At 44.7% G+C, this 27,777-nt stretch overlaps 1 protein-coding gene across 1 annotated transcript in view; it reads right to left on the bottom strand.

Moving 5' to 3' along the window:
• Positions 1–23,876: 23,876 nt before the first annotated feature.
• Positions 23,877–27,777, bottom strand: part of smim7 (small integral membrane protein 7) — a 60,206-nt gene continuing 56,305 nt past the window's right edge. Inside the window, exon 5 of the mRNA XM_038777224.1 lies at positions 23,877–24,402. Within this exon, the coding sequence (XP_038633152.1) occupies positions 24,387–24,402 (16 nt within the window). The 3' untranslated portion in view covers positions 23,877–24,386. The remainder of the gene's footprint in view (positions 24,403–27,777) is intronic.

Below are 27,777 nucleotides of genomic sequence, written 5' to 3'. Positions count from 1 at the left end.
CGCTTACCCGGAGATCAGAGGCTGAATGCCCTTGACTGCTGAAGTGTTCCCCGACTGGAAGGGAACATTCCTGCCTGGTGATTGTCGCACGATGCCCGTTCATTCATTGTCGCAGTGTCTGCATGGTCTCGCCAATGTACCACGCTTCGGGACATCCTTTCCTGCAGCTTATGAGGTAGACTACATTGGTCAAGTCGCACGAGTGTGTGCCGCGTACCTGGTGGGTGGTGTTTCCACATGTGATGGTGGTATCCATGTCGATGATCTGCAAGACATGCAAGACTTCTTACAGTTGAGGAAGGCAAGGGGGGGAGGGGGGGGGGGGGGCGATCAATGAGTATGGGAAAAAGGCAAGCAGAATGCTTCTTGCACCAGCTCAGGAAAAGAGAGGCGGTGAGAGAGATAGATAAAGTAAAGAGTAGAGACAGTAATACTGTCCTGGACCCAGCGAGGGTGATCAAGGTGTTTAAGGACTTTTATAGTAAATTATATGAGTCGGAACCCCCGGCTGGAGTGGAGGGGATGAGGCAGTTTCTGGATCAGTTGAGGTTCCCGAGGGTGGAGGAGGACCTGGTGGAGGGGCTGGAAACCCCAATTGAGATTGAGGGAATAATCAAGGGGCTGGAGGGCATGCAGTCGGGCAAGGCCCCGGGTTACCCGGTGGAATTCTACAAGAGGTTTTCAGAGATATTGAGCCCACTGCTGGTGAGGACATTTAACGAAGCAAGAGAGAAGGGAGTCCTCCCTCCAACAATGTCACAGGCCTCGATTTCATTGATCCTGAAACGGGAGAAGGAGCAATGTGGGTCATACAGGCCGATTTCTCTCCTGAATGTGGATGCCAAATTGCTGGCTAAGATATTGGCCACAAGGATAGAGGACTGTGTCCCGGGGGTGATAGGGGAAGACCAAACGGGATTTGTTATGGGCAGGCAACTCAAGGTTCGAAGGCTGCTCAATGTTATTATGATGCTCTCAGAAGGAGAGGAGGTGGAGGTGGTGGTAGCGATGATGCGGAGAAGGCTTTTGTTCGAGTGGAGTGGAATTACCTGTGGGAGGTGCTGGGAAGGTTTGGGTTTGGTGAGGGCTTCATTGACTGGGTGCAGTTGCTCTATCAGGCACCAGAAGCGAGTGTGAGTACAAACTGGCTGAGGTTGGGGTATTTTAAACTACACCGAGGGAAGAGTGCCCCCTCTCCCCATTACTGTTTGCTCTGGCCATAGAGCCATTGGCCATGGCGTTAAGAGCCTCTAGAAACTGGAAAGGGCTGATTCGGGGGGGTGGAGCATCGGGTCTTGCTCTATCTAGATGACCTGCTTTTGTACAGTTTGGACCCGCTGGAGGGGATGGGGGAAGTAATGCCAATAAAGTAAAATGTCAGCAGATGCAGTAACCCCGGGGGGGTATTGTTGTTGTGTGGTTGAGGTGCGTGAAGATTGGGCTGGGGTGGGGGGGGGGGGGGGGGATGTTTATTTTACCATGTTGATGTCATTGTTTAAGTTACTGCTATACAAATTTTCAAATACCTCCATAAAATATTTTTTAAAAAATAATCAAAAGCACAACCATAGCTGGGTTAAGATCAATGTTTACCAAGTGAGAATTAATACAAAATGACTTTTAAATATTCACTATAGATTTTAAACTCAACAGCAAAGCAGAAATAAAGAGCAAAAATACAAAGTTGCAAAGTTTAGTGGTTGTAGGCCTCAGGATTACACTTTGAATATTAGTACTAATGTTAGATTTATTATATTTGTCATCTTCACATCAATAATTCAGCTAGTGGTCTAGTTCAATGCAATTATAGAAAGGAGTGCAGCTTGTGAGTCAGGATATCTGACTTTGTTAATTGGTTGTTTGAAAACGCTAATAAAATATTTTGTCTCGTCATTAGAACACTGCTCATAAAGGGGTCCTAAAATGTGACCTATTGCATTGCAGTTTACAAATTCTGGCAGTTATTGGAATGTAAATTATCCAAAGTCAGTTCTTCTGGTAAACCACAAAATGGAAAATCAATTCTCAATGAATAAACTGGAACACTAGTGGTTATAGATGATAGTATGTGTGGTTTGAACTCTTAACCTGTCACTTATAGTGTTTCTTTAATGATTTTATAATTAAGAGATCCAGACCCTGCAAATATTGATTTATTTTCTAAAATGCACGATTGGATACAAACCCTATTTGTGAGGTAGATCACCTAGGCAGCACGGTGACACAGTGATTAGCACTGCTGCCTCACAGCATCAGGGCCCGGGGTTCAATTCTGACCTTGGGTGACTGTCTGTGTGGAGTTTGCACTTTCTCCCTGTGTCTATGTGCTCCGGGTGTTCTGGTTTCCTACCATAGGCCAAAGATGTGCAGGTTAGGTGGATTGGCGATGATCAATGTGCAATGTTACTGGGATAGGGCAGAGGAGTGGGTCTAGGTGGTAAAATTGCTTTTTCAGAGGGTCGGTGTAGACTCGGTGGGATGAATTGCCTCCTTCTGCATTGTTGGGATTCTATGGAAAGCTCCAAAGATGTGCGTGTTAGGTGGATTGGCCATGATAAATTACCCCTTAGTGTCTAGGGATGTGCAGGTTAGGTTATGGATTATGGGACAAGGGCGAGTGAACAAGAGTAGAGTGCTCATTCGAAGGGTCGGTGCAGAGTCAATAGGCCGAATGGTCTCCTTCTGGCACTGCAGGGATTCTATGAAATAGAACTCAGTGTCTACAAGTGACGCAGAGTATATAATGTAATTAAATACATTTTATAACCCATGAAATTAACACGCTAGACATATCATTCATCTCATTGCTTTTGTTTGGGAACTTGCTCTGTGCAAATCAGCTGCTGTGTTTGCCTACAAAATAACAGGGATTATCTGTCAAAAGTAATTAATTGGCTGTGAAGGATTTGAGCATCCTGAGGATGCTAAGGATGCAATATATATAAATGAATGTTTTTTTTCTCTATTAGAGGATGTTGTGGTGATATGCCTATGGGCTATATCATTGTTGGATGGTGTGCAACCTCCAACCATCAGATGGCGGTGCAGGCACACCATGCGGTCTCTAGATGAAAGTCATGTGACCTGTGACTTCGATAAAAGGGGAGACACATCCGGCCATCTTCAGAAGATTGAGCGGGTAATAAGACACACATGTGAATGGTCAGTGCTAGGTGCAAGTTCCAGAGGGGTAGTTAGCAGACTCCATGATAATGTGCTCTGTATCAGATTGCTATCTTACCACATGAGGCTCAATAAAAGATTCTGGTTTGGACAAGTCGCAGTGTTTGGTGGATTCCTTCGTGAAATACAAAGGGCCAAACACAACAGTGTGAAGAGAGTGGTGGCATATTCAATATCCTTGATGACTCTGCTTTTCCAACTAAAGTCATATTTATGTGGAGAGAAATTAATGTCTCACTGCGAGCTTTTGTTTAATCTCTGCAATAGTTCAGTTTTCCTCTATTTAAATGTTACTTTTATTTTCACAGTATCATTTATGCCAAAAGAACTTGCAATTATATAACACCTTTTACAACCTCAGAACATCCCTAGATGCTTTACAGCCAATGGTGCACTTTTGAAGGGTAGCCATTGTTGTAACCAGCAGCAAATCCGTGCAAAGTGATCCCCGCAAAACAATAATGTCACACTGATTGATGATCAGCTTTGTTTTAGTGATGTTGGTTAACGGATATATATTGACCAGGATTCCAGAGAGAAATTTCTACTCTACTGTATTCCAGAAAGCAAGTTGGTGAAGGATAGAACTGGAGCCAATCTTTATACGCTTATTTATTTACAGAATTACACATTACAAGCATACAACTCTTAACACAGCCATAGTTGTGGTCTGTGTCTATTTATGTTTCTTTTGACCCAGCCAGTAGATGCCAATGAAGAGGAACTAAGTAATAGTAATATTTATTAGTGTGACAAATAGGCTTACATTAACGCTGCAATGAAGTTATTGTGAAAATCCCCTAGACTCCACATTCCAGCGCTTGTTCGGGTACACTGAGGGAGAATTCAGAATGTCCAATTCACCTAACAGCACGTCTTTCGGGACTTGTGGGAGGAAACTGGTACACCCGGAGGAAACCAACGCAGACACGAGGAGAACGTGCAGACTCTGCACAGACAGTGACCCAAGCCAGGAATCGAACTGGAGCTGTGAAGCAACAATGCTAACCACTGTGCTACCGTGCCGCCTACTAAATAATGCACAGTAACAAAAAAAGGACAAATACTTTCAAGGAAACTTATCTCATCAGATTTAAGTGACATTACCAGGTGTGATGGTGTACTCTCATATCCTCTGTGCACATGAGTCAGGGAAGATCTGAAACATACCAAACATACCTGCAGCCACTGCATGCTTCCTCTCCATTAACCCGCTGGTACGAACATGGCCGTAGAAGAGAGGCAGGCAATAGGGTTGAGCGACCACCCCCACTCCCCCTCCCCCTCTAATGCTTGCTGCCTAGACCCATTAAAGGTCACCTTGTCCATACCCAGAAGCAATCTCTCATGGAGCGATTGCTACAGTTGACCTCCACGTCCACAGGCTACTAAGGAGAAAATATCATTGTGATTTCCAGGCCCGATGGCTATCGAGTGATGCAGTAGTAGTGGCCAGAACAGGCTCCTGGAACCTAAGATATAAATCCACCTAGAAAAACTATCCTGGTTTGAATCCCAGCCCTGGGTCACTGTCCGTGTGGAGTTTCGCATTCTCCCCATGTCTGCGTTTTCACATTCACCCCCACAATCCAAAGATGTGCAGGGTAGGTGGATTAGCCACGCTAAATTGGAAACAAAAATATTGGGTACTCTAAATTTATTTTTAAAAATAAAACTATCCTGAAGGGTAATTGGGTAAACTTTACAACACTCAAGATGTCACGCCCAGACTAATATTGCAGAATCTGCAGAAAGCATTCTGCACATTCTCCCCATGTCTGCGTGGGTTTCACCCATACAACCCAAAACTGTGCAGGGTAGGTGGATTGGCCACGCTAAATTGCCCCTTAATTGGAAAAAATAATTGGATACTCTAAATTTATGAAAAAAAAGAAAGCATTCTGCAGCATAAATGGATTAAATGGAAAGCTGCTGAAAAGTCAATAAAATCTCATGTTAAATATTGCTGTCAAGTAAATTATTCTCTTAAAGAAAATAAAGTATCTCAATATAAACACAAACCCTTGTATTAAAAGGTTCATTTACTCGTGTTCTGACACCTCCCATTGTGTTTAGAACACAAAATGCTCCACAAGGATTTATAATCAGTTCTTCAATGGCAGTACAGTAGTGCTGGACGGCTAACCTTTGAGCCACAATTGAGAGCGTCACTTGCAACAGGTCTCCAAGTATTATTTTTAACATTTTCATTGATTGGACTTTGTAATGCTAATTGTGACTGTACAGAATGACTCTCAGCGCACTTGCACTTCATGCCAAAATGACCAGTATTCGAGTAAAACCACAGATGTAATATTCTTTCGCAGAATTATAGAATCCCGACAATGGAGAATGAGCCCATTCGGCCCTTCGAATTGACATCGACCGTTCAAATTAGCACTCTACCCATGCCCATTCCCCCTATCCCGGTAACCCCATAATCTAACCTGCCCACCTTTACTGCCAGTTCGTTCTTTACCATATTTAAGAATTCTTTTTTTGTTGTGAATTTTTATGCTTATGCAATTAATGAATACCAGTGTCGTTCAGATATCAAGTGTCAACATCAACCCAAGTCAGGTATGACGTAAATCTCCTTCTATTGCACGCTTTGATGGTATACCATATGGGTCTACTTCTCATTTTAGTTCTCTACTCCTCTTCCATGAAAGGGGAAAAAACAAGATTTTATAATTCAAGAAAATCACTGCAGTAATATCTCGTTCAGCGGCACATTGTGTTACGGTATTCTAAACACTGATGGAGTTTAAATTGGTTAAATTCTCAACATGGGTGAGTAAATATGAATATTCTTGGCCCTGCTGTTAACAAGCATTGTTTTATTATCATCCTTCGAGGTGGTTGGAGGTTTCATACACTTAAAGAATGCACAATGTCATTACAGCTGATTCTGCGCTTCTAATTCATTTTCTGACTCAAATGACAATTTATGAAAAGTTTCAGGAAATATTTCTGGGGCAGCACAGTGGCACGGTGGCTAGCACTTCATCCTCACAGTGTCAGGGACCCAGGTTTGATTCCAGCCTTGGTTGACTGTGCGGAGTCTGCACGTTCTCCCCGTGTCTGCGAGCGTTTCGTCTGGGTGCTCTGGTTTCCTCCCACAGTTCAAAGATGCGCGGGTTAGGTGGATTGGCAAGACTTCATTGTCTGAAGAATTGCAAATGGAAGTAAACAATTTGTGATCATCAGCAAACATTTCCATTTCTAACTTTATGATCAAAGAAGGCCATTGATTGAAGCAGCTGAAGATAGATGAGCCATGTCCTGGGGCTGAGATGTTTGGTAACTTACAACCACAACCATATTCCTTTGTACTATGACACCAACCCTTGTTCTTCTTGGTGTTAGAGATCACAAGTTTGGAAGGTGCTGCAGAAGGAGACTTGACAAGTTGACTTGTGCATTATGTAGGTGATATACATTGTAGCCATGTCAAGGGGAGATCTGAATTCAGTAAAAAAGCTGGAATTAAAAGCCTAATGATGACCATGAAACCATTGTCAATTTTTGTAAAAGCCGGGCAGCACGGTGGCGCAGTGGGTTAGCCCTGCTGCCTCCAGGTTCCCAGGTTCGATCCCGGCTCTGGGTCACTGTCTGTGTGGAGTTTGCACATTCTCCCCGTGTTTGCGTGGGTTTTGCCCCCACAACCCAAAAGATGTGCAGGGTGGGTGGATTGAACACAGTAAATTGCCCCTTAATTGGAAAAAAATGAATTGGGTACTCTAAATTTATAGAGAAAAAAAATTACATATGCAGGCGGTCAGTTCTCATAGCTTTTTAGCCATGATCTTGATGCTGTTCTCAACTCATCTCTCTTTTCCTTGGCAGAGAACAATTTGAAGCAGGGACCCATGCTGTTTAACCAACTTGCATCAGCAGGATCACAAACAATAGTCTCCTAACTGCTGAACAAGAACAAAGGGGTGGCATGTGACACAGTGGATAGCACTGGGACTGTGGCGCTGAGGACCTGTGTTCAAATCCCAGCCCTGGGTCACTGTCCGTGTGGAGTTTGCACATTCTCCATGTGTCTGCGTGGGTTTCACCCCCCACAACCCAAAGATGTGCAGGTTAGGTGGATTGGCCATGCTAAATTGCCCCTTAATTGAAAGAAAAAAGAATTGGGTACTCTAAATTTGTTTTTAAAAAATAACAAGGAACAATACAGCACAAGAACAGACCCCTCGGCCCTCCAAGCCTGTGCTGATCACGTGTCCTATCTAGACAACTGCCTGTATCCCTCTATACCCCTTCTGTTCATGTATCTATCAGGATAAGTCTTAAAAGTGGCTAATGTATCTGCCTCAACCACCTCACTTGGCTGTGCATTCCAGGCCACCACACCCTCTGTGTAAAAAAACTTCCTACGCACATCTCCACTGAACCTATCCCCCCCCATCACCTTGAACTTGTGCCCCCTTGTAATTTTAAATTCTGCCTTGGGAAAAAGCCTCCAACTGTTCACGCTATCTGTACCCCTCATAATTTTATAAACTTCTATCAGGTCGCCCCTCAGCCTCCGTCTTTCCAGGGAGAACAATCCCAGTTTATTCAATCTCTCCTCATACCTAATACCCTCCATACCAGGCAACATCCTGGTAATCCTTTTCTTTACTCTCTCCAAAGCCTCCACGTCCTTCAGGTAGTGTGGTGACCAGAATTAGACACAGTATTCCAAATGTGACCTAACCAACGTTCTATATAATTTGCAAACTTTTATACTCGATGCCCCGTCCAATGAAGGCAAGCATGCCATATGCTTTCTTTACCACCATTTCCACCTGTGCTGCCACTTTTAAGGATCTGTGGACCTGCGCACCCAGATCACTTTGTGTCTCTATGCTCCTGATGGTTCCACCATTTATTTTATAGCTCCCACCTTAATTGGATCTACCAAAATGCATCAGAATTAGAAAATATTTTATTGAGGCATTTATAATTTTAACAATTTTCAACATCAAATGTCAACAAAAACAAAAACGCAACAAAATAACCAACAACTCTTCCCCCCCCCCCCCCCCCCCCAGCACAAACCCCAGCTATCATGGCTTACACAAGCAGTGCCACCTTCCCCAGCCAACCATCCGTTGGTTCTCCTGTCCTTACTCATCTCTCCCATGCCTCCACTTCACCGCACACCCCCCACCCGCTGACAGCTTACTTTTTCTCAAAGAAGTTGATGAACAGCTGCCACCTCTGAGCAAACCCCTGCAACGATCCCCTCAAGGCGAATTTAATCTTCTCAAGGCTGAGAAACCCCGCCATGTCGCTAACCCATACCCCCCTCGGGGGTTCCAAGTCCAACCATCCTTATAAGATCCGTCTCCTGGGAAAGTCCAGGAGATCGGACTCTCTCACCCCCCTGGGCTCCCGGGTCTTCCCGCACACCAAAGATCACCACCTCTGGACTCAGCACCACCCTCATTTATAATACCTCTGACATGACATCAGCAAACCCCTGCCAGAAACCCCTCAGCCTCGGACACGCCCAAAACATATGGACATGGTTTGCAGGACCCCCCCCCCCCCCCCCCCCCCCCCCCCCGCACAGCGCCCACATCTATCCTCCACCTCTTCAAAGAACCTACTCATCCAGGCCACAGTCATGTCTGCCCTGTGGGCCACCTTAAACTGTATTAGGCTGAGCCTGGCGCACAACGAGGATGCATTAACTCTCCTCAGGGCCTCCTCCCATAACCCAGCCTCCAACTCCCCACCCAGCTCTTCTTCCCACTTTCTCTTCACCTCTCCTATTGGGGCTCCCTCACACTCCATCAGCTCCTTATAGATCTCTGAGACCTTCCCCTCTCCTACTCCTGTTCACGACACCACCTTATCCTGTAGCCCCTGGGGCAGCAGGTGCTGGAAGGTCGAAACCTGCCTCCGCACAATATCCCGTCCTGCAGATACCAGAACACATTCCCCTCTGGCAACTCAAACCCCTCCTCCAACTCCTCCAGACTCGGGAAACTCTCATCAGTAAAGAGATCTCTAATTTTATGCCCAATTTTGCAGCCTATCTATATCCTGTTGTATTCTCTGACAATCTTCATCATTATCTGCAACTCCTGCAATCTTAGTATCATCCGCAAACTTGCTAATCAAATCCGCTACGTTTTCTTCTATGTCATTTTTATATATTGCAAACAGCAGAGGTCCCATCACTGATCCCTGCGCAACACCACGAGTTGAAAAACGGTGAGCCCTTCTTGTCTAATTGATTTTAGAATTACTCCAACTCAGAAAGTCTATATTTTTTATTGGAGGGAAATAATATTTGAGTTTAGATGTTAGACATGGAATGCGGGTGTTCGGGTGCTGCGCTGGGAGGGAAAGGGGCGCACGAGATGGCTCCTGCTGGAAACCTGACCTTTCTACCTTTTATCCTGGTGCCTTGGGTCTTCAGCTTGCTGTAAATTAACTATATAGAGTTCCCTCATCTCTGCGAAGCCCAAGGGAGGTAAAGCTGGAAAGGAATCGGCCTGAATGTGGGCGGCATGCCCACAGATCAACTAGAATGTCAACAGCAGATTCTTTTCCAGCCATTCCACAAATGGCTGAAACACTCAGCAGAATTTTTGAGGTTGAGCTTGCGAAATATCGACAGTGCTTGACTTCAGATCTTTAAAAAACAATTTGGGGCATTTGTATTTAAAAAGAGCTTTGCAGACAAAGCACAATACATGAACAATGGTAATAGAAGTGAACACAATAAAAACAACAAAACATGAGCCCCACGCTGTCACCACGTCCATGACCGAGGTCCTAGTACTGGTTTACATTATTTGCAAGTGTTCATACAGTATTTTGAAGGGTTCTCCTTGGGGCTCCTACCGCTTAGTGGTACAAGTTGCACCCAGTTTTGCCCATATATTTACATAGTTTGCTGGGATCCTTCCCCTTGCTTGCCAACTGTCTTCATTTCGTTGGTGGGGGAGAGGTCCTGTTGCCCCCGAGAGTTTTCGAGGGAGGGTGGGTTGGTCCATTTTCCCAGTTTAGCCCATGTGGGAGGAGTTTGTGTTCCTTCCTGTGCGTGTCCCCCTGCCCGTTCCTTCTCCACTATTTGAGAGCTCATTTCCATCCATGCACCCCCCTCCCCAAGCTCTCCTCTTTCTACTCCCCATCCTACTCCCCTTCTCTTCCTACCCTCCTTCCCACCCCACTTCTCTAACTGTACCCTCCCAGTTAGCTGCTGGTTGCAGTAGATCTGTGAAGAGGATTGTGAACTTTTTCCATGCGCCGTGGAATCTCTCCTCGAACCCTCTTATTGCAAATTTTATTTTTTCTAGCCTCAGGTACTCGGCCAGATCAGAGATCCACTCCAAGGCTCTTGGTGGCGCTGCCGACTTCCAATCTAGCAATTAGATTGCCACCTGGCAATTAGTGAGATGAAGACCAGGGTGATCCGCCCCTTCCCTGTTCAGAGCTCTGGGTCCTCCGACACCCCGAAGACCGCCACAGATGGGCACGGTTCTAGCTCGATCCCGACAACCCTAGGCATAACCTTGTAAAAAGCCATCCAGAACTCCCTGAGTCTGGGGCAGGACCAGAACATGTGGGTGTGCTTGACCGGGCCCCCCTGACATCGCTCACACTTATCCTCCACCTCTGGGAAGAACCCGCTCAGGCGTGTCTTGGTGAGCTGCGCTCTGTGCACCACCTTGAGCTACATCAGGTTTAGCTCAGAGCAGGAGGAGGTGAAATTGATCCTGTGCAGCGCCTCGATCCAGAGTCTTCCTCCTACCTCCATGCCCAGCTCCTCCCTCAATTTTCATCTGGTCTTGTCCAGGAGAATCTGATCTTTTCTTTGAGACATTTGCAGATATCACCATACTTGTCGTCTCCTAACCAGTCCATCCTTACCATTGTGTCCAGAAATGTGTGTCCGAGTCTCCGGGGGAATGTTTTCATCTACTTACAGAGAAAGACATGCAGGTGCAGATCCGGAGCTCATTCCCTTTTGGGAGTTGGAGCCTCTCTGTGTCGTCCCCCAGGGTCACCAGTCTATTGTCCGTGTACATGTTCTCTACTGTCAGTGTCCCTCTGTCCTCCCACCACGTCCCAAATGTGGCATCTATCTTCACTGGTGTGAACCTGTTGTTGTCGCAGATGGGGGCCTCTATGGACATCTATCCAAGTTTGAAGTGGTACCTAAACTGGTTCCATGTCCTTGGGGTAGCTACTACCACTGGGCTCCTGGACTATGTGTATGTGGGTTGCCGGGAGTGATGTGGTGGCCAGTGCTCGGAGAGACATCCCTGTGCAGGAAGCCTCCTCCATTCGGATTCAGTCCAGCTCCGGTTTCCTTAGCCATCCCCTCACCCTCCCCATATTTGCTGCCCAGTGGTAGAATAGGAGGCTCGGTAGGGTCAAGCCCCCCCACGTGCTGTCTCCGCTGTAAAATTGTCTTACGTATCTTAGAAACTCTTCCCACCCAGACTAAGGCTGAAGAGGCTTTTTAAAATTCACTAACGGGATGTGGGTGCTGCTTGTTAGGCCAGTATTTATTCCCCATCCCTAGTTGCCCTTCAGAAGGTGGTGGTGAGTTGCCTTCTTGAACCACTGCAGTCCTTAAGGTGTGGGTATACCCACTGTGCTGTTAGGGAGGGAGTTCCACGATGTTGCCCCGGTGACAGTGAAGGAACGGCGGCGATATATTTCCAAGTCAGGGTGGTGAGTGACTTGGAAGGAACCTGCATTTGTAGAGCCTCTTCCAGGTGTAGGCCACCTGGATCTCCAAGTACCTGAACTTGGTTTGGGTCACTTTAAACAGCAGTTCCTTTCACTCTTTCGCAGGTTGAGTTTGTTTTTAAAAATATTTAGAGTACCCAATTCTTTTTTTTTCCAATTAAGGGACAATTTAGTGTGCCAAATTTGTCTACTCTGCTCATGTTTTTGGATTGTGGGGGCGAGGCTCATGCAGACATGGGGAGAATGTGCAAACTCCACACGGACAGTGATCTGGGGCCGGAATCGAATCTGGGTACTCAGCGCTGTTCAGGTTGAGTTTATAACCTGAGTTGGCGCCAAACCCACAAAGGAGTCCAGTTATCTTTCCCATGCTGGCTAAGGGGTTTGACATGTCGATCCACATAGAGCAAGATTCTATCCTCTCTGCCCCTCTCTGAATGCCCGTCCACCCATCCGCTGATCTAAGGACGATAGCGAGTGGTTTGATTGGCAGTGCAAACAGGAGTGGGGATAACGGGCACTCCGGCCTTGTTCCCCTGTCCATTTTGAAGTATTCAAAGCTGGTGAAATTCATCCGTATGCTCACCTTAGGAGCTCTGTACAGGAACTTCACCCACATGGTGAACACTGCTCCGAACTCAAACCGTTCAAGGACCTCCATGAGGTACCTCCATTCTACTTGATCAAAGGTATTCTCAGCATCTAGGGAGACGATCACCTCTGGTGTCCTCTCCCCTGATGGGGTCATTATTACACAATAATAATATTTATTATTGTCACAAGTAGGCTTACTTGTTACTGAGGCCTTTATGGACATTTACTAAGAGCTGTACACCTCCGAGCCCCTGGATCAGGCTCTGGGATGGAACAGTCCCTCAACAGACAGTATATACCGGTGGTGGGTGGGGACAATGAAGTTACTGTGAAAATCCCCTAGTCGCCACACTCCGGTGCCTGTTCAGGTATACTGAGGGAGAATTCAGAATGTCCGATTCACCCAACAAGCATGTATTTCGGGACTTGTGGGAGGAAACCAGAGCACCCGGAAGAAACCCACACAGACACGGGGAGAGCGTGCAGACTCCACACAGATAGTGACCCAAGCCGGAATTGAACCTGAGACCCTGCCCACATCTCTCACACTCATCTGCTACCCCCTGAAAGAACCCACTCATTCTCGCCTGTGTAATATGCACCCTGTGCACCACCTTAAACTGTATCAGGCTCATCCTTGCACAAGAGGAGGTCCCGTGCTTGTTAGGTGAATTGGACATTCTAAATTCTCCCTCTGTACCCGAACAGGTGCAGGAGTGTGGCAACTTGGGGATTTTCACAGTAACTTCATTGTAGTGTTAATTATTTTTGCCCTTTGTTTCCCCTGAATTCCTGTCTTTTCCTTCCATCTCCCTACTTGGAGGTGCACACGGCCTCCTCCTTCACTGCACTCCCATACAAAGTCTGCTCGCTATTGTAGTATCTCTCTTACTAGCTGGGTTCCCCTATTTAACCCCCCCCCCCCCCCCCACCATCTGCTGATTCCCCCCTCACTCCCACTTTCTTTGCGCTTTGCCTGTGTTCGTCTCTGCTCCCCTTGTCTTTTTGCAGCCCGCCGCATTCTGGCCATTGCGCTGTATCCCTGTTTGCTCAGTCCTTTCTTCTGAACAAACTTGTTGGCTTCCACCAGGACATCAGCTGGTATGTAACCCATAGCTTGGCAGAGTAGAGTATGCTAAATCGCACCCCACTTTTGTACAGGGCAGATTTGGTACTATTGAATTTTGCCCAATGCTTGGCCAGACCAATGTCTTTGTGCGAGTTCAGAACCACAATTTGGGCTCGGTTTAATTTGATCTGTGGTTCATTTTGTGGACACTTTTCATGTCTGTTGGGTGTATTCTTGATGACCGTAGCTATACAGAAGGGATTTCTACTGTTCTCTCGTTACCATAGCCTAGGTTTTTACCATTTGGCACGACTTTCAGTTGCCCTTGTGTAAGTTAATAAGATTTTACTCCCCAGTTGGGAGTTTACGTGCTAACAAGGTGTGTTAGTTAACGGGAGAGATATTAAAGAGTCTTCTACAGCTCGTAATACTTTTTTAAATGAGCCCAGAATTAGTGTCGAGTTGTGTTCTGTTAGTTGCAGGTTTTAGGTTAAGTTATTGTTTGCCACCGTTCCATTTGCTTTTGGGTGTGATTATGCTTGACTGCGATGGTGGTATTTTTTGTTAAAAATAATCTTTATTAGTGTCACAAATAGGCATCATTAACACTGCAATGAAGTTACTGTGAAAAGCCCCAGTCGCCACACTCTGGCGCCTGTTCGGGTACACAGAGGGAGAATTCAGAACCTAACAGCATGTCTTTCGGGACGTGTGGGAGGAAACCGGAGCACCCGGAGGAAACCCACGCAGACACTGAATGTGCAGACTCCACACAGACAGTGATCCAAGCCAGGAATCGAACCTGGGACCCTGGAACTGTGAAGCAAAGGTGCTAACCACTGTGCTGCCTACACAGGGTTGGGTAAGGTGGGGTGGGTTAGTTTTTGTTTGCTGATAGCGTCTGCTGGTCTTACTTTGTCATGTCACCTGACTTGACTCGGTGGCCATCTTGGGTTGGTGTTCTTGCTTTGTCTCCTAAGTGCCCTTTAACATCCCTCCTTGGCAATGGCTGACTCCAATTTCTGGGGTGGTGGGAGATCTCCAATCCAATTGATTACCTTGAACATTAGGGGTTGGAATGGCCCTGTAAAAAATGATTGGGAACATTTGCTCATCTTAAAAGCCTAAATTCTGATATTTATTTTTGGCATTTTGTACATCCGAATGACAGGGATTTCTCCTTTTTCTCTCATGTTCACCATGGAAACTCTCACATTGATTTTTTTCATTCTGGGTATAGGGCTCTCCTCCCATCGGCAGTGGCGGCTGAGTACTCAGTAATTGTAATCTCCAACCACACTCCACACTTCGTTGATCTGTTGCTGAAATCGGGCTTCACCCAACGTCCACCCTGGAGGTTGGGACTATTTCGTTGGCCAAAAATTTTTTTTCAGAGCGCCTGTCCACCTCTTTGACGACTACATTCAATTAAATAGGTCCGACTTCATCTCCATCTCCCCTTCCACACTGTGGGAGGTTCTGAAGGCCGTCCTCAGGGAAATTATTTCTTACAGCACACGGCCTAAAGATGAAGACATTAGAAGCAAAAGCTGATGGACTCCATTCTAGAAGTAGATCACCGATACTCTGAGATTATAATCTAATCTAATTTTTACTAGTGTCACAAGTAGGCTTACACTCACACTGCAATGAAGTTACTGTGAAAATCCCCTAGTTGCCACATTCTGCCGCCTGTTCGGGTACACAGAGTGATAATTCAGAATGTCCAAATCAGCTAACAAGCATGTTTTTCAGGACTTGTGAGAGGAAACCGGAGCACCTGGAGGAAACCTATGCAGACATGGGGAGAATGTGCAGACTCTGCACAGACAGTGACCCAAGCGGGAATTGAACCTGGGACCCTGGTGCTGTGAAGCACCAGTGCTAACCACTGTGCTACCGTACCACTCCTCTATATGCAAGCAGGCAAATGTTGCTGATCACAAATAAAGCCGTATGTCTATTACAGCGCTCCAGGGGTACATTCTACAAATATGGGGAGACCAGTCGTCTCTTCACAGCGCCTGGTTCGACTCCAGGCTTGGGTCACTGTCTGTGCGTACATTTTAGCACACCAACATCAACATCAATCAGCCTCCTAGGAGTTCCCCTACTCAACCCATGCAGATGTTAAGCTGCTCACTAAGGTCTGTGCTCCCTTTGGAACAAAGCATAATTTCAAATAACCAAGCAGGCTTTAAGTTGTCAGTTATCAGCTAATATATGTCACCATTTGAGTATGATACTTGCTCCCTCTCCTGTATCCGAGCCAGAAGTGATAGTATTGCTAGACACACAGAAAGCATTGACAGTAGAATGAGGACTATTTGTTTGAGATTCTTGGGATGATTTGAATTTGGATAAAAATTTATCTCATGGATCGGTGTGCTATACAATGTGGCAACTGCGACCGTTCACGCAAATATTTTAATCAGACTACTTCCCCTTGAATAGGGGCACTAGGCATGGCCGCCACTCTCCCTGGGCAATAGAGCCTCTCTCTATAGCCTTGAGAGCTTCCAATCAATGAAGGGGTATTAATTGGGATGGGGTGGAATATTGGGTATCTCTTTATGCAGATGACCTACTTTTATACATTACAGGCCCAATTCCCACCACCAATGTCTCCTTCTCTGGCTATAAATTACATCGAGGTGAGAACAAATGTTTTCTAGTCAACCCCCCTGAGAGACAGGCCCATTTAGGCATGTTACCCTTTTACCGCTCTAGTACAGGTTTCTGTGACTTGAGGGTCAGTGTAGCCCACAATTGAACTTCATAAATTGAATTATTCCAGCCTGATCAACAATGTTAGAACGTCCTACAGATATGGAACAACCTTCTGCTATCTTTGGCTGGCAGGATTCAAACAATAAAAATTAACCTACTCCCTAGATTTTAATTTCAATGCCTCCCCATTTTCCTGCCCAACTCCTTTTCATCAAGGTTAATAAATTGATATCCACTTTTATCGGGGTGGGCAAGATTCCCAGAATTCACAGTGTTCTATTCCAGAGGGAAAGGTATTAATGCTGAGCTGCCAACATCCAAAAATCTTACTGTGGATCAGCGATCTCAATTTAAAATGGGTCCAAATGGAGTCTTGCTCTTGCACTACATCGACTCATCCATTCTCTTAGCCATTGTTGCTGCACCATTGCCCTTTTCTCCCAGTAGATTTTCCTCAAACTTGGTGGTGATCTCTTCTCTTAGAATTTGGAAGCAGTTTCAACAACATTTTAAACTCCTGTCCTTGTCTTCATTGGCCCCTATCTGTAACAACCATCTTTTCTTACCTTCAGGGCTGGACTCAACCTTTAACTTGTGGAAATTGAAAATGAAAATCGCTTATTGTCACGAGTAGGCTTCAATGAAGTTACTGTGAAAAGCCCCTAGTCGCCACATTCCGGCACCTGTCCGGGGAGGCTGGTACGGGAATCAAACCGTGCTGCTGGCCTGCTTTAAAAGCCAGCGATTTAGCTCAGTGAGCTAAACTTGAGCACTTTAGTAACCTGTTCTTGGTGGGGAGATTCGCTAGCTTTAGAAAAGTGGTGGATAAATTTCAGCTACCCAACCCAAATCTCTTTCATTACTTTCAAGTTCACGATTTCACCCATATTTCCCTTCCATTCCTCTGGTTCCACCTTCCAGGAGAGGATTCTATCCCTGACTCAGCAGGGCAGGGGACCACCTCAGTCCTATATGAATAACCACATTCTCTTATCCAATCCCTCCCGACTGAATGAGGTGAGGGCTAAATGGGAGAATGAACTAGGCCCAACACTCTCAAACAGGTTTTGGAGAGAGGCCCTACACAGCGTTATTTCCACATCCTCATGGGCCCGCTTGAGCCTAATTCAGTTCCAAGTGCAGCAAAGGGCACACTCATCCAAGGTAAGGATGAGCAGGTTTTCTCTCAAATGTTGAGAACAAATGTGACCACTGTTCACTTGCCCCACAGATCACACGCATATGTTTTGGTCTTGTCCCAGACTCACCAACTTCTGGGCTGTCTGTCTAATATTTTCAGAACAGAATTACAGCCATGCCCGCTGATGGCCATGTTTGGGTTTCAGACTCTCCATCAGTTCACTCTGGAGTAGAGGCGGAGGCCTTTGCTTCATTAAAAAAAAATTAGAGCACCCAATTCATTTTCCAATTAAGGGGCAATTTAGTGTGGCCAACCTACCTACCCTGCACATCTTTGGGTGTGGGGGCGAAACCCACGCAAACACAGGGAGAATGTGCAAACTCCACACAGTGACCCAGAGCCGGGATCAAACCTGGGACCTCGGTGCAGTGAAGCTGCAGTGCTACCCACTGCGCCACCATGCTGTCCCTGGCTTTGCTTCATTGATAGCCCTGGGTGGATACTGCTCTGTTGGAGGTCTCGCGCTCTGCCTTGTGCTTCTGGCTGGTTAGAGAACTTAATGTCCTTATTGCATTTTGAGAAAATTAAATTTACCAACAGGAGTTCTGTCAAGATTCTACCTGAGATGGCAACCGTTTCTCTCCTTTTTCAAAGATCTCAACACCATCATCTGCAAAGGATTCTGAGTATAGAGTATATTTGCTTTTCTCTGTATTTGCAATAATTCTTATTCGGTTCTGTACCTGTTTTGCATTGCTTACAAAACAATGCCGGCCCCAGCTCACTGTCCGTGTGGAGTTTGCACATTCTCCCCCTATCTGCGTGGGCTTCACCCCCACAACGCATAGATGAGCAGGTTAGGTGGATTAGCCATGCTAAATTGATCCCTAAAAGTGTTTAAATAATCACTGATTCCATCTTTACTGTTGTAAATTACTTCCATCCCCATTTATTTGAGGGGCTTAAAACAAAACCTAGCATCTTATCATATCTCTCAAACTTCCATGCAGATTGACTTTCTTTTATGACTTTCTTAACAGTGACTGAACTTACAAAATAAGTCAAACTCTTAAGTTTGGCTTACAAGAACCAAGTGTTCATATTTTTCTGTTACTTAATAATGAGCAATGGTTTATTCCCTTACCTCTGTGATAATTATCCATTGGGAATTTGAAAGCAAGCTGAATTAACTCACTCAATGACTGTCTTCCCCCTTGGATTGATCAATTGACTCAATTACCTTGCTGAGATGGAACAGCATGAAAAAAAAACTCAGATCTACCATTCTATGACACAATTAATTGATATACCAACATGGCATATCAAGGTAATTTGTTGATAGAATGACCCCCCTGGATTGCTAGTTTTTTTTTTCTTTTAAATTTAGAGTACCCAATTATTTTTTCCAATTAAGGGGCAATTTAGCGTGGCCAATCCGCCTACCCTGCACATCTTTGGGTTGTGGGGGTGAAACCCACGCAGGCACAGGGAGAATGTGCAAACGCCACACGGACAGTGACCCAGGGCCGGGATTCGAACCCAGGTCCTCAGCACCGTAGGCAGCAATGCTAACCACTGTGCCACCGTGCTGCCCTTGGATTGCTAGTTTTTAAAAAAATGCATATTTCCTTGTACATTTTGAACAATTTGTGAAATTATCAGGTCACAAATTGAAAAGTTAGTGATGGTCACAAGATATAAACATTGCGTGGCAGGACCAAATCATTCCGTATTTAAATTTAAACACTGATAGTGCTATTAGCATGCAATCTCAAGAGATTAAAGGAACATATTACATCATTATTCAGAGCGCAACTGAAAAATACTGATGTAACAATATTTTCAATTGGTCAACATAGTCTGGCAATACAACAAAAGAAACAGGATAAAAGAGCATTTTTATTAGTTAGCATAGTAACCTCACCATTTGAAGAATTCCACTCCTGTTCCTCAGGTAGACTAATTGAACTGTTTCATATACATACCCAGTGGAATGATAATCTATAATCAATAAAATTACTATCAAGTTTGATTTTCCAAATGTGACATCATGATTTCCTAAACGCTGGTCCAGGGAAGGAGGTATTGAGAAGCCAAGTGCATCTTCAGCTCGATAGTTTCCCAACAACTTGCATGCCTTCTAGCAGTTCATTTGAGGATAGTGTCAGCAAAGTCTTCAAAGAAGCTAACCTGGCCTCTTGGCTGAGGAATGATTAACTTGGATCAAGCAATAAAAATGCAAAGAAGAGGAAAAAGAACCATTTACAAAATCAAACCTCTGTGCATAAATAGTGGCTTACTACACCTATTTTCTTAAGCCCAGTTAAAAGCAGCATAAGCCAGGAGGAATCCACAGAGGTTCCTGTACAATGCTTGTTTTTCACTCCACAAGCGTTGCATGGCAATGATCAGAAATCCACTGAACCAAATCACAGACATAAACCTACATTCTTAACACCCCAGAAAAGACCATGTTAATTTTCCAATGCACAGTGATTTAATTTTAAAATTGAATACTTCCAGTTTTACTGTTGGCTGTTCCAGACATCACATCTGTTGGAGTCAAATTAACAATGCAATTGTGAAAAGTACAGATAAATTACAGCACATTACATTTTAGAGCATAAACCCGTAACCAAGAGGCGCAGCTAGTTTAATCTTATGATGTCTGGTCCCTCAGGTCTTTTCTCACGCAAAAATTTCAGTTCTTAATTTTGCTTTATGCACCAGCCTCACAAAAAAGGTAATTTCGAATGAATGATCTGGTTGCACAATTACTCAAGAACAGCATGTCCCGAGTTTGGGTAGCTGACTTTTAGAATCTTAAATAATCTTAAAATGTCACTGTATTAAATTTGGCAATGTAGATTTTCAAAGAGGACATAATTTATGCAGCAGCTGTTTTAGGCAGAACTTTGCCTATGGTAACCCATATTAATTTCCAGAGATTTACCATTTACATAGGCAAATGAGGGCCACATTTACCAGGCAGCATGCTTAAAAACAGGCCACCTGCTCTGGCCAGCCTCAGCACACTATACTTATCATGAGGGGTGGGGGAGGCATGGTGCAGTCATGCAAGCAATAGTTCAATAGTGTAGACTAGAGGTAGCACAGCAAAACTGTCAACTAACGACAGACAATGCTGAATAAAAACCTTAAAACGTGAATATGTTGTGTGAAGTTTGTTAGAAATTGGATACTTGTGAATGATTTATGAAGATGGAACTCAGTATTATCCATTAGACGCTCAGAAACAGGTAAGTGAAACACAGTTTAATCTTTGGTGTTTACACTGAGTAATCGTAAACGGAGTACTAGACAGACATTAATCAGCACTGAATTTAAATTCCAAAAGGATTCTCACTATTAATTGCCATATTAAAATCATGTGTTTCATGAATGAATGAAATATATTTCTGCCTTGGACACAGTGTTAGCATTAAGTACGCCAAGGTCTCGTATATTGTGGGTTTGGAAACAGCCAAGACGTTGGATCCTTGCAGCTGTAGAAATAGCATATACCCGGTAGTCTAGCTATGGACTATCTCCCAAAATTTACTTTTAACAAATCCTGCTGGGCCTACGCAGATAGCACGCACTGTGAAATTTTCCCTAAACAACATGTTTGTACAGTCAGTTGCTCCTCCATATTCTTATGTGATACTCTTCAAATTCTAACATTTGAACTTGACATATTCCACTTGCAACATATTGGAAGTATTGTGGTGTGTGAGTATGTCTACTTCAAAAGAAATTGTAACTGCCATTTCCCACATCGAATTGAATTGCATCCCAGTTATCCAGGGAATTAGTCAAACTAACAAATGTAAGCATCCTGCCAGCCAAATTTTTGGAAAGTTTCCATAACTGTGGTTGGCCAAGAGTGTTGGCCAGTAGCTTTTAGAACTAAATGTGGTCTGCATATTTAAGCTAGGTTCAATGAACAAACAAATGTATTTCAATTATCCCATTTTACTCCTCTTCCAATTTCACGAAACTGCTATTTCTAAAAGTGAAATGGGAAATAGAACAATTGAGCTTGGACAAGAACTCAAAATTGGGGATAGATCACAAGTACTTTAAATAATTTCACTGCACCCAATCAGAGATTGGTTAAGAACAAGTGTGGTTAAGAACAAATTCACTCAGAAACTGCTTTTGCTTCATGTTTCGTGTCTGTGATCAGGTACCAGATGCAATGACTTTCGGACACTGCAATAGTGTGAGTGGTATTAGGTCTGTCATGCTCCATGAGCTACATGCCCAACTTCCCCATCTCATTATTAGCAGAATTACAAATAAATAACCAGCCTGCTCACAAATGGATAGCAGAGATATGCCCAGTGAGAACTCATTTTAATAGCTTTCTGAGAATTAAAGGGATTTTAAATCGTTGACAGGATTTTGTTTAAAATTTGTGCTCACTGTAGAAATTTAATTTCAAGTGGAGTTTCATTTCAGTGGTGTAAATGGTTCACATTTATGGAGATTCATGCAAATGTCACTGTGAAAGGCCAGAATTAAAAGCAGGTGGCACAGTGGTTAGCACTGCTGCATCACAGCACTGAGGACCCTGTCCGATCCCAGCCCCGGGCCACTGTGCATGTGGAGTTTGCATATTTCCCCATGTCTGCATGGGTCTCACTCCCACAACCCAAAGACGTGCAGGGTAGGTGGATTGGCCACGCTAAATTGCCCCTTAATTGGGGAAAAAAATAATTAAAAGCAGGCTGCGTACTACACCCACCCCAATTTGGAACATTTCCATAGAATCCCAACAGTGCAGAAAGAGGACATTCAGCCTATTGAGTCTGCACCGACCCTCTACTCCCAGCCCTATCCCCGTACCTAACCTGCACATCCTGGACATGAAGGGCAATTTAGTGTGGCCAATCCACCTAGCCTCACATCTTTGGACTATGGGAGGAAACCCGTGCAGACACGGGAAGAAAGTACAAACTCCACACAGACAAGATCGGAATCGAACCCGGTACTCTAGTGCTGTGAGACAGCAGTGCTAACCACTGTGCCACCATGCTGCCCACAATCACATCATGTCCCCAGATAAGAGGGCAATTAAGCAAATCAGCAATTCCTGTCCTATGAAATGGACTCCATCCTCAGTGCACCTGTGAGATCATAGAATTTACAGTGCAGTAGGAGGCCATTCGGCCCATCGAGTCTGCACCAGCTCTTTGAAAGAACCTACCCAAGCACACACCTTCACCCTATCCCCATAACCCAGTAACCCCATCCAACACTAAGGGCAATTTTGGATACTAAGGGCAATTTAACATGACTAATCCACCTAACCTGCACATCTTTGGACTGTGGGAGGAAACCGGAGCACCCGGAGGAAACCCACGCACACACGGGGAGAACGTGCAAACTCCGCACAGTTGAGGGGCTGCTTCTGTGACTTTATTTTGCCACACCCCGAAGCAGGGCATGGTGTATCAAACACACCTTCAGACACAATCACAGTGCATTGGGTTTAACCATTGTCCTTCAACTGTGACACTTCAAATGGTCGGTGGATGTGAACAATTACCTTACGAATTACAGGTGCCCAAGTTATGGGCAGTAATTCTAGCAAAGACCTGTTGGCACCAATGCTGCATAAACCACTGGTCAACCAAAGGGCATAATTATATTTTGAAGTATTTAAAATGGAAAACTTGCTTCGCAGGTGAGAATCCAAGGCAGGCAATCATTAACACTGATCCCGAATGTGGTGGCTGAACACGTGGGTTAGGAGTGGGTATATTAAAATATTTAGGTACAGGACATGAACCTTTTCAATACCCTTGCTGACTTATTGAGCGGAACAGTATGGAGTGAGCACTTTTGGTGGCACTGAAACAATAGCCCACTGAAGTGTTTATTTCACAGACTCATGCTGGCTAACTGCTGGTTCTAAATCTGCAGGCGAAGGGGACAAGTATGACCATCAGTTTCAGGCTGTAATGAGAATTGCTCCTTGGGCTACTATTCCCCTGCAGCTGTATAACTCAATACTGCAAAGGGAAGTCAACCGTGATTACCCTGTGTATGTGGCAGCAGATAAATGGTTAGAGACAGTCCATTAGGTTAAATTTGAATACATTTCTACTGCAAGAATTTAAAAGGATCAATTTTTGTGATGCAGTTTCACTTCTCTCCCACTCTCTCACTGCACACAATATCACTGGAAGAAGGTGCATTACTTGCAAGTTACAGATCAGCAGAGATTTCAGTACAAAGAACCTCCACCGTCTCTGGAGTCTACAAAAAACATGGGTTAATTAGCTGTTATTTCTGTGCCAGTCAGGAACAGTGTGATAATGGTGGGCATAGTGCTTTCCAAACTTGCAGATTGTATTTTGCATTGTTCATGTGTGGTCACAAAGGGGAGACTTAAGATACAGCTACTGACAGTTCAAACTGGCATGAAAAACAAGGAGGTTTTTTAAAATTTTAAATCAACACAATTGTCCTGTTTAATTTTTGTAAAATGCAGAATAAATTTGCTAAGATAGCTACAACCTTTTAAATATTCAACATAATTTTAATATTCACTAAGTATGTTACTTATGGCAAAATTCTACAACTTGTCACAGGCTGACTTTCTAGATCTGGATCAGTTTTTACCTGGAATAAACTAAAATAGGTCTACGCAATAACTACCAGCTCTTCCAACTGTGCAGTGTGAAAGCGTGTGGGAAACTTTCTATACGCACAATTTATCCAGAGAATGAGGGGGAAATTTTGAGATAGTTACAGCTGCTACCACCTCTGCAGCTGCTGTTGCAGAACCGGACTTTAGACTATGTACAATTGCTGTCGGTTGAGAAAACACATGTCTGACCCTGAAGAATGAACAAATGTAGTAATGATAATGGAGAAGGGATAAAGCTAAAAATCCAGTCGCGTGGGCTGTCCGGAATTTCATTATTTTCACAGCATCGATAGGTTTCAAGATCCAAACAGCCTGGAAATAAACAAACAAAAAAAGATCAGCTATATTTTTTCACAAAATTGACCGCTTTAAAACACTATGGCTTGATAACTCATACAACTCAAGGTGCCCCATTCTCACAAGCCCATGCACCTTCCTCTCAAATGCAATGAAATATGAACTTGAGTTTTGTACAGTGACATTTCACGACCTCCGGTCTCACTGCTTCACAGCTGAGATGCTGGCCAAGTGGTTGGACCATGCCGTACCATCTGTCCCTTGTGGAGACGTTTATGCAGAGAAACACCTTTGACAAGTTCACCAGGCAGTGGTCTGCACACAAGTTCCTGAGGCCCTGTGGGAAAAGGAGATGATGGCTCCTGTCGGGTGGATCACCGTGCATCCAGTGAAAGGCATTTCGCTGAATGCCTCATCGCCAGAACTTTCAATCAAGCAGCAAGATGTGGCTTGGCTGGTGGCGAGAATATCATCCCCGTTAGTTCCTTCCTACACATCTGGAGTCTCACCCTGTCTGCACATTGCCCTCAAGGAGGCTGTGGTGGGGAAGAGACCATTGTCCACCTCCTTGTGGGATGTGTCTGTGCAAAGAAGGTCTGGAGAGAGAGGAGGTGTTTTTTGTTGAGGGTCATCCTGAGCAGCTCTGTGACACAGGACTCTGTGCTCTATGGGCTGTTCCCAAGGACGCACACTGCAACAAACATCAGATGTTGCTGGAGGATCATGAACTCTGTGAAAGATGCTCTTTGTTCCACCCGAAACTTATTGCTCTTCCAATACAAGGAATTGTCCCTCACCAAGTGTTGCAGACTGGCACATTCCAAAGCCCAGGACTACATGATGAGGAACACACCAAAGCTGGAGCAACCGCCTCAGAGGTTCAGTGGGGAAAGGTCGCTGTCTAAGACATTTCAGCCATAGTGAACTGAAGGGTGGGAATTGTATAGAATCCCCTCGGACTGTATGGCTCACATTGAAAATATAGAGCGAATATTACATGTATCACAATTGTATGGAAGCACCTCAGAGTGCAACTTTATCTAGGGAGACAACTTAAATACAATTGCACCATTTGCAATGACCATTTTGAAATGTCTGTTATGATTCTTTGACTGTATTGAAGCATCTCAGAGTGTAACAGGACCCATGTAGAAAAGCTGAATACTATGGCACTTTGTGGGATGCCGTTTTGAAATGTTTATAATGTTCTTTCAGATATTTTACGAATAAAATATTATTTCAAAAAGAAACTCAACAGCCAAAGCCAAGATGTTTAGCTTAGCAGGTCGTGGAGGAGATCTGGACCTGGGGTATTCCCTACCACCTGTGGTGGGAAAGAGACCATTGTCCATTGACTCTCTGCACAGTGCACTCGACCCCTAGCTAAGCTTTGGCACTTGGGGGTCTCTCTTGTTTCCTGTGATGTGGAAGCTGGCCTTTGCTCTACACTTCATCATTGTTGGTAACAGAGTGTAGAACTCCTCAGCCTGTATGGCTCACATTGAATGTATACAGTGAATATTACATCTATCACAATCGTATGGAAGCACCTCAGAGTGCAACTTGATCTAGGGAGCCAACTTAATAGTGGATATCGACTTGGACTGTGAGGTCACCTGGACCCCATCAACAACAATTTGTAGTTATGTACCATTTCAAAGAATGAGGCGATCTCATTGAAACTTGGAAGTTGTTACGGGTGTGATGGGGTAGACTGCTTGATTAGGGATAGTCAGCACAGATTTGTGAGGGGTAGGTCTTGCCTCACAAGTCTTACTGAATTCTTTGAGGATGTGACCAAGCACGTGGATGAAGGTAAAGCAGTGGGTGTAGTGTACATGGATTTTAGTAAGGCATTTGATAAGGTTCCCCACGGTAGGCTTATGCAGAAAGTAAGGAGGCATGGGATAGTGGAAAATCTGGCCAGTTGGATAACGAACTGGCTAACCAATAGCAGTCAGAGAGTGGTGGTGGGTGGCAAATATTCAGCCTGGAGCCCAGTTACCAATGGCATACCGCAGGGATCAGTTCTGGGTCCTCTGCTGTTTGTGATTTTCATAATGACTTGGATGAGGGAGTTGAAGGGTGGGTCAGTAAATTTGCAGACGATACGAAGATTTGTGGAGTTGTGGATAGTGAGGAGGGCTGTTGTCGGCTACAAAGAGACATAGATTGGATGCAGAGCTGGGCTGAGAAGTGGCAGATGGAGTTTAACCCTGAAAAGTGTGAGGTTGACAATTTTGGAAGGACAAATATGAATGCGGAATACAGGGTTAACGGTAGGGTTCTTGGCAATGTAGAGGAGCAGAGAGATCTTGGGGTCTATGTTCATAGATCTTTGAAAGTTGCTACTCAAGTGGACAGAGCTGTGAAGAGGGTCTATGGTCTGCTAGCGTTCATTAGCAGAGGGATTGAATTTAAGAGCCATGAGGTGATGATGCAGCTGTACAAAACCTTGGTAAGGCCACATTTGGAGTACTGTGTGCAGTTCTGGTCGCCTCATTTTAGGAAGGATGTGGAATCTTTGGAAAAGGTGCAAAGGAGATTTACCAGGATGTTGCCTGGAATGGAGAGTAGGTCTTACGGGGAAAGGTTGAGGGTGCTAGGCCTTTTCTCATTAGAACGGAGAAGGATGAGGGGAGACGTGATAGAGGTTTATAAGATGATCAGGGAATAGATAGAGTAGACAGTCAGAGACTCTTTCCCCGGGTGGAACAAACCATTACAAGAGGACATAAATTCAAGGTGAATGGTGGAAGATATAGGGGGGATGTCAGAGGTAGGTTTTTTACCCAGAGAGTAGTGGGGGCATGGAATGCGCGCCTATGGAAGTAGTTGAGTCGGAAACATTAGGGACCTTCAAGTGGCTATTGGGTAGGTACATGGATTACGGTAGAATGATGGGGTGTAGATTAATTTGTTCTTAATCTAGGACAAAAGTTCGGCACAACATCGTGGGCCGAAGTGCCTGTTCTGTACTGTATTTTCTATGTTCTATTTTCTATGTAGATGGAATGTTTTCCCTGACTGATGAGTCCAGAACCAGGAGACAAACCCAGAATAAGAGGCAGGTCATTTAAGACCGAGATGAGGAGGAACCTGAATGCTCGTAGCATTCGAAACAAGGTAAATGAGTTGACAGCACGAATCATCGCGAATGAGTATGATTTAGTGATCATTACAAAGACATGGTTGCACGGTGGTCACGACTGGGAGTTAAATATCCAGGGTTATCAGACTATTCAGGAGGACAGACAGGAAGGTAAGGGAGGTGGTGTAGATCTGACATTTAAGGATGACATTGGGGTTAGTGAGAGATGATATGGGTTCTATGGAAAAAAGGTTGAATCCATTTGGGTGCAAATTAGAAACAGTAAGGAGAAAAGGTCG

The sequence above is a fragment of the Scyliorhinus canicula genome, chromosome 18, assembly GCF_902713615.1.
Source record: "Scyliorhinus canicula chromosome 18, sScyCan1.1, whole genome shotgun sequence".
Lineage (NCBI taxonomy): Eukaryota > Metazoa > Chordata > Chondrichthyes > Carcharhiniformes > Scyliorhinidae > Scyliorhinus > Scyliorhinus canicula.
Note: the sequence above shows the minus strand (reverse complement) of the source record. Positions and strands in the feature narration are given on the sequence as shown.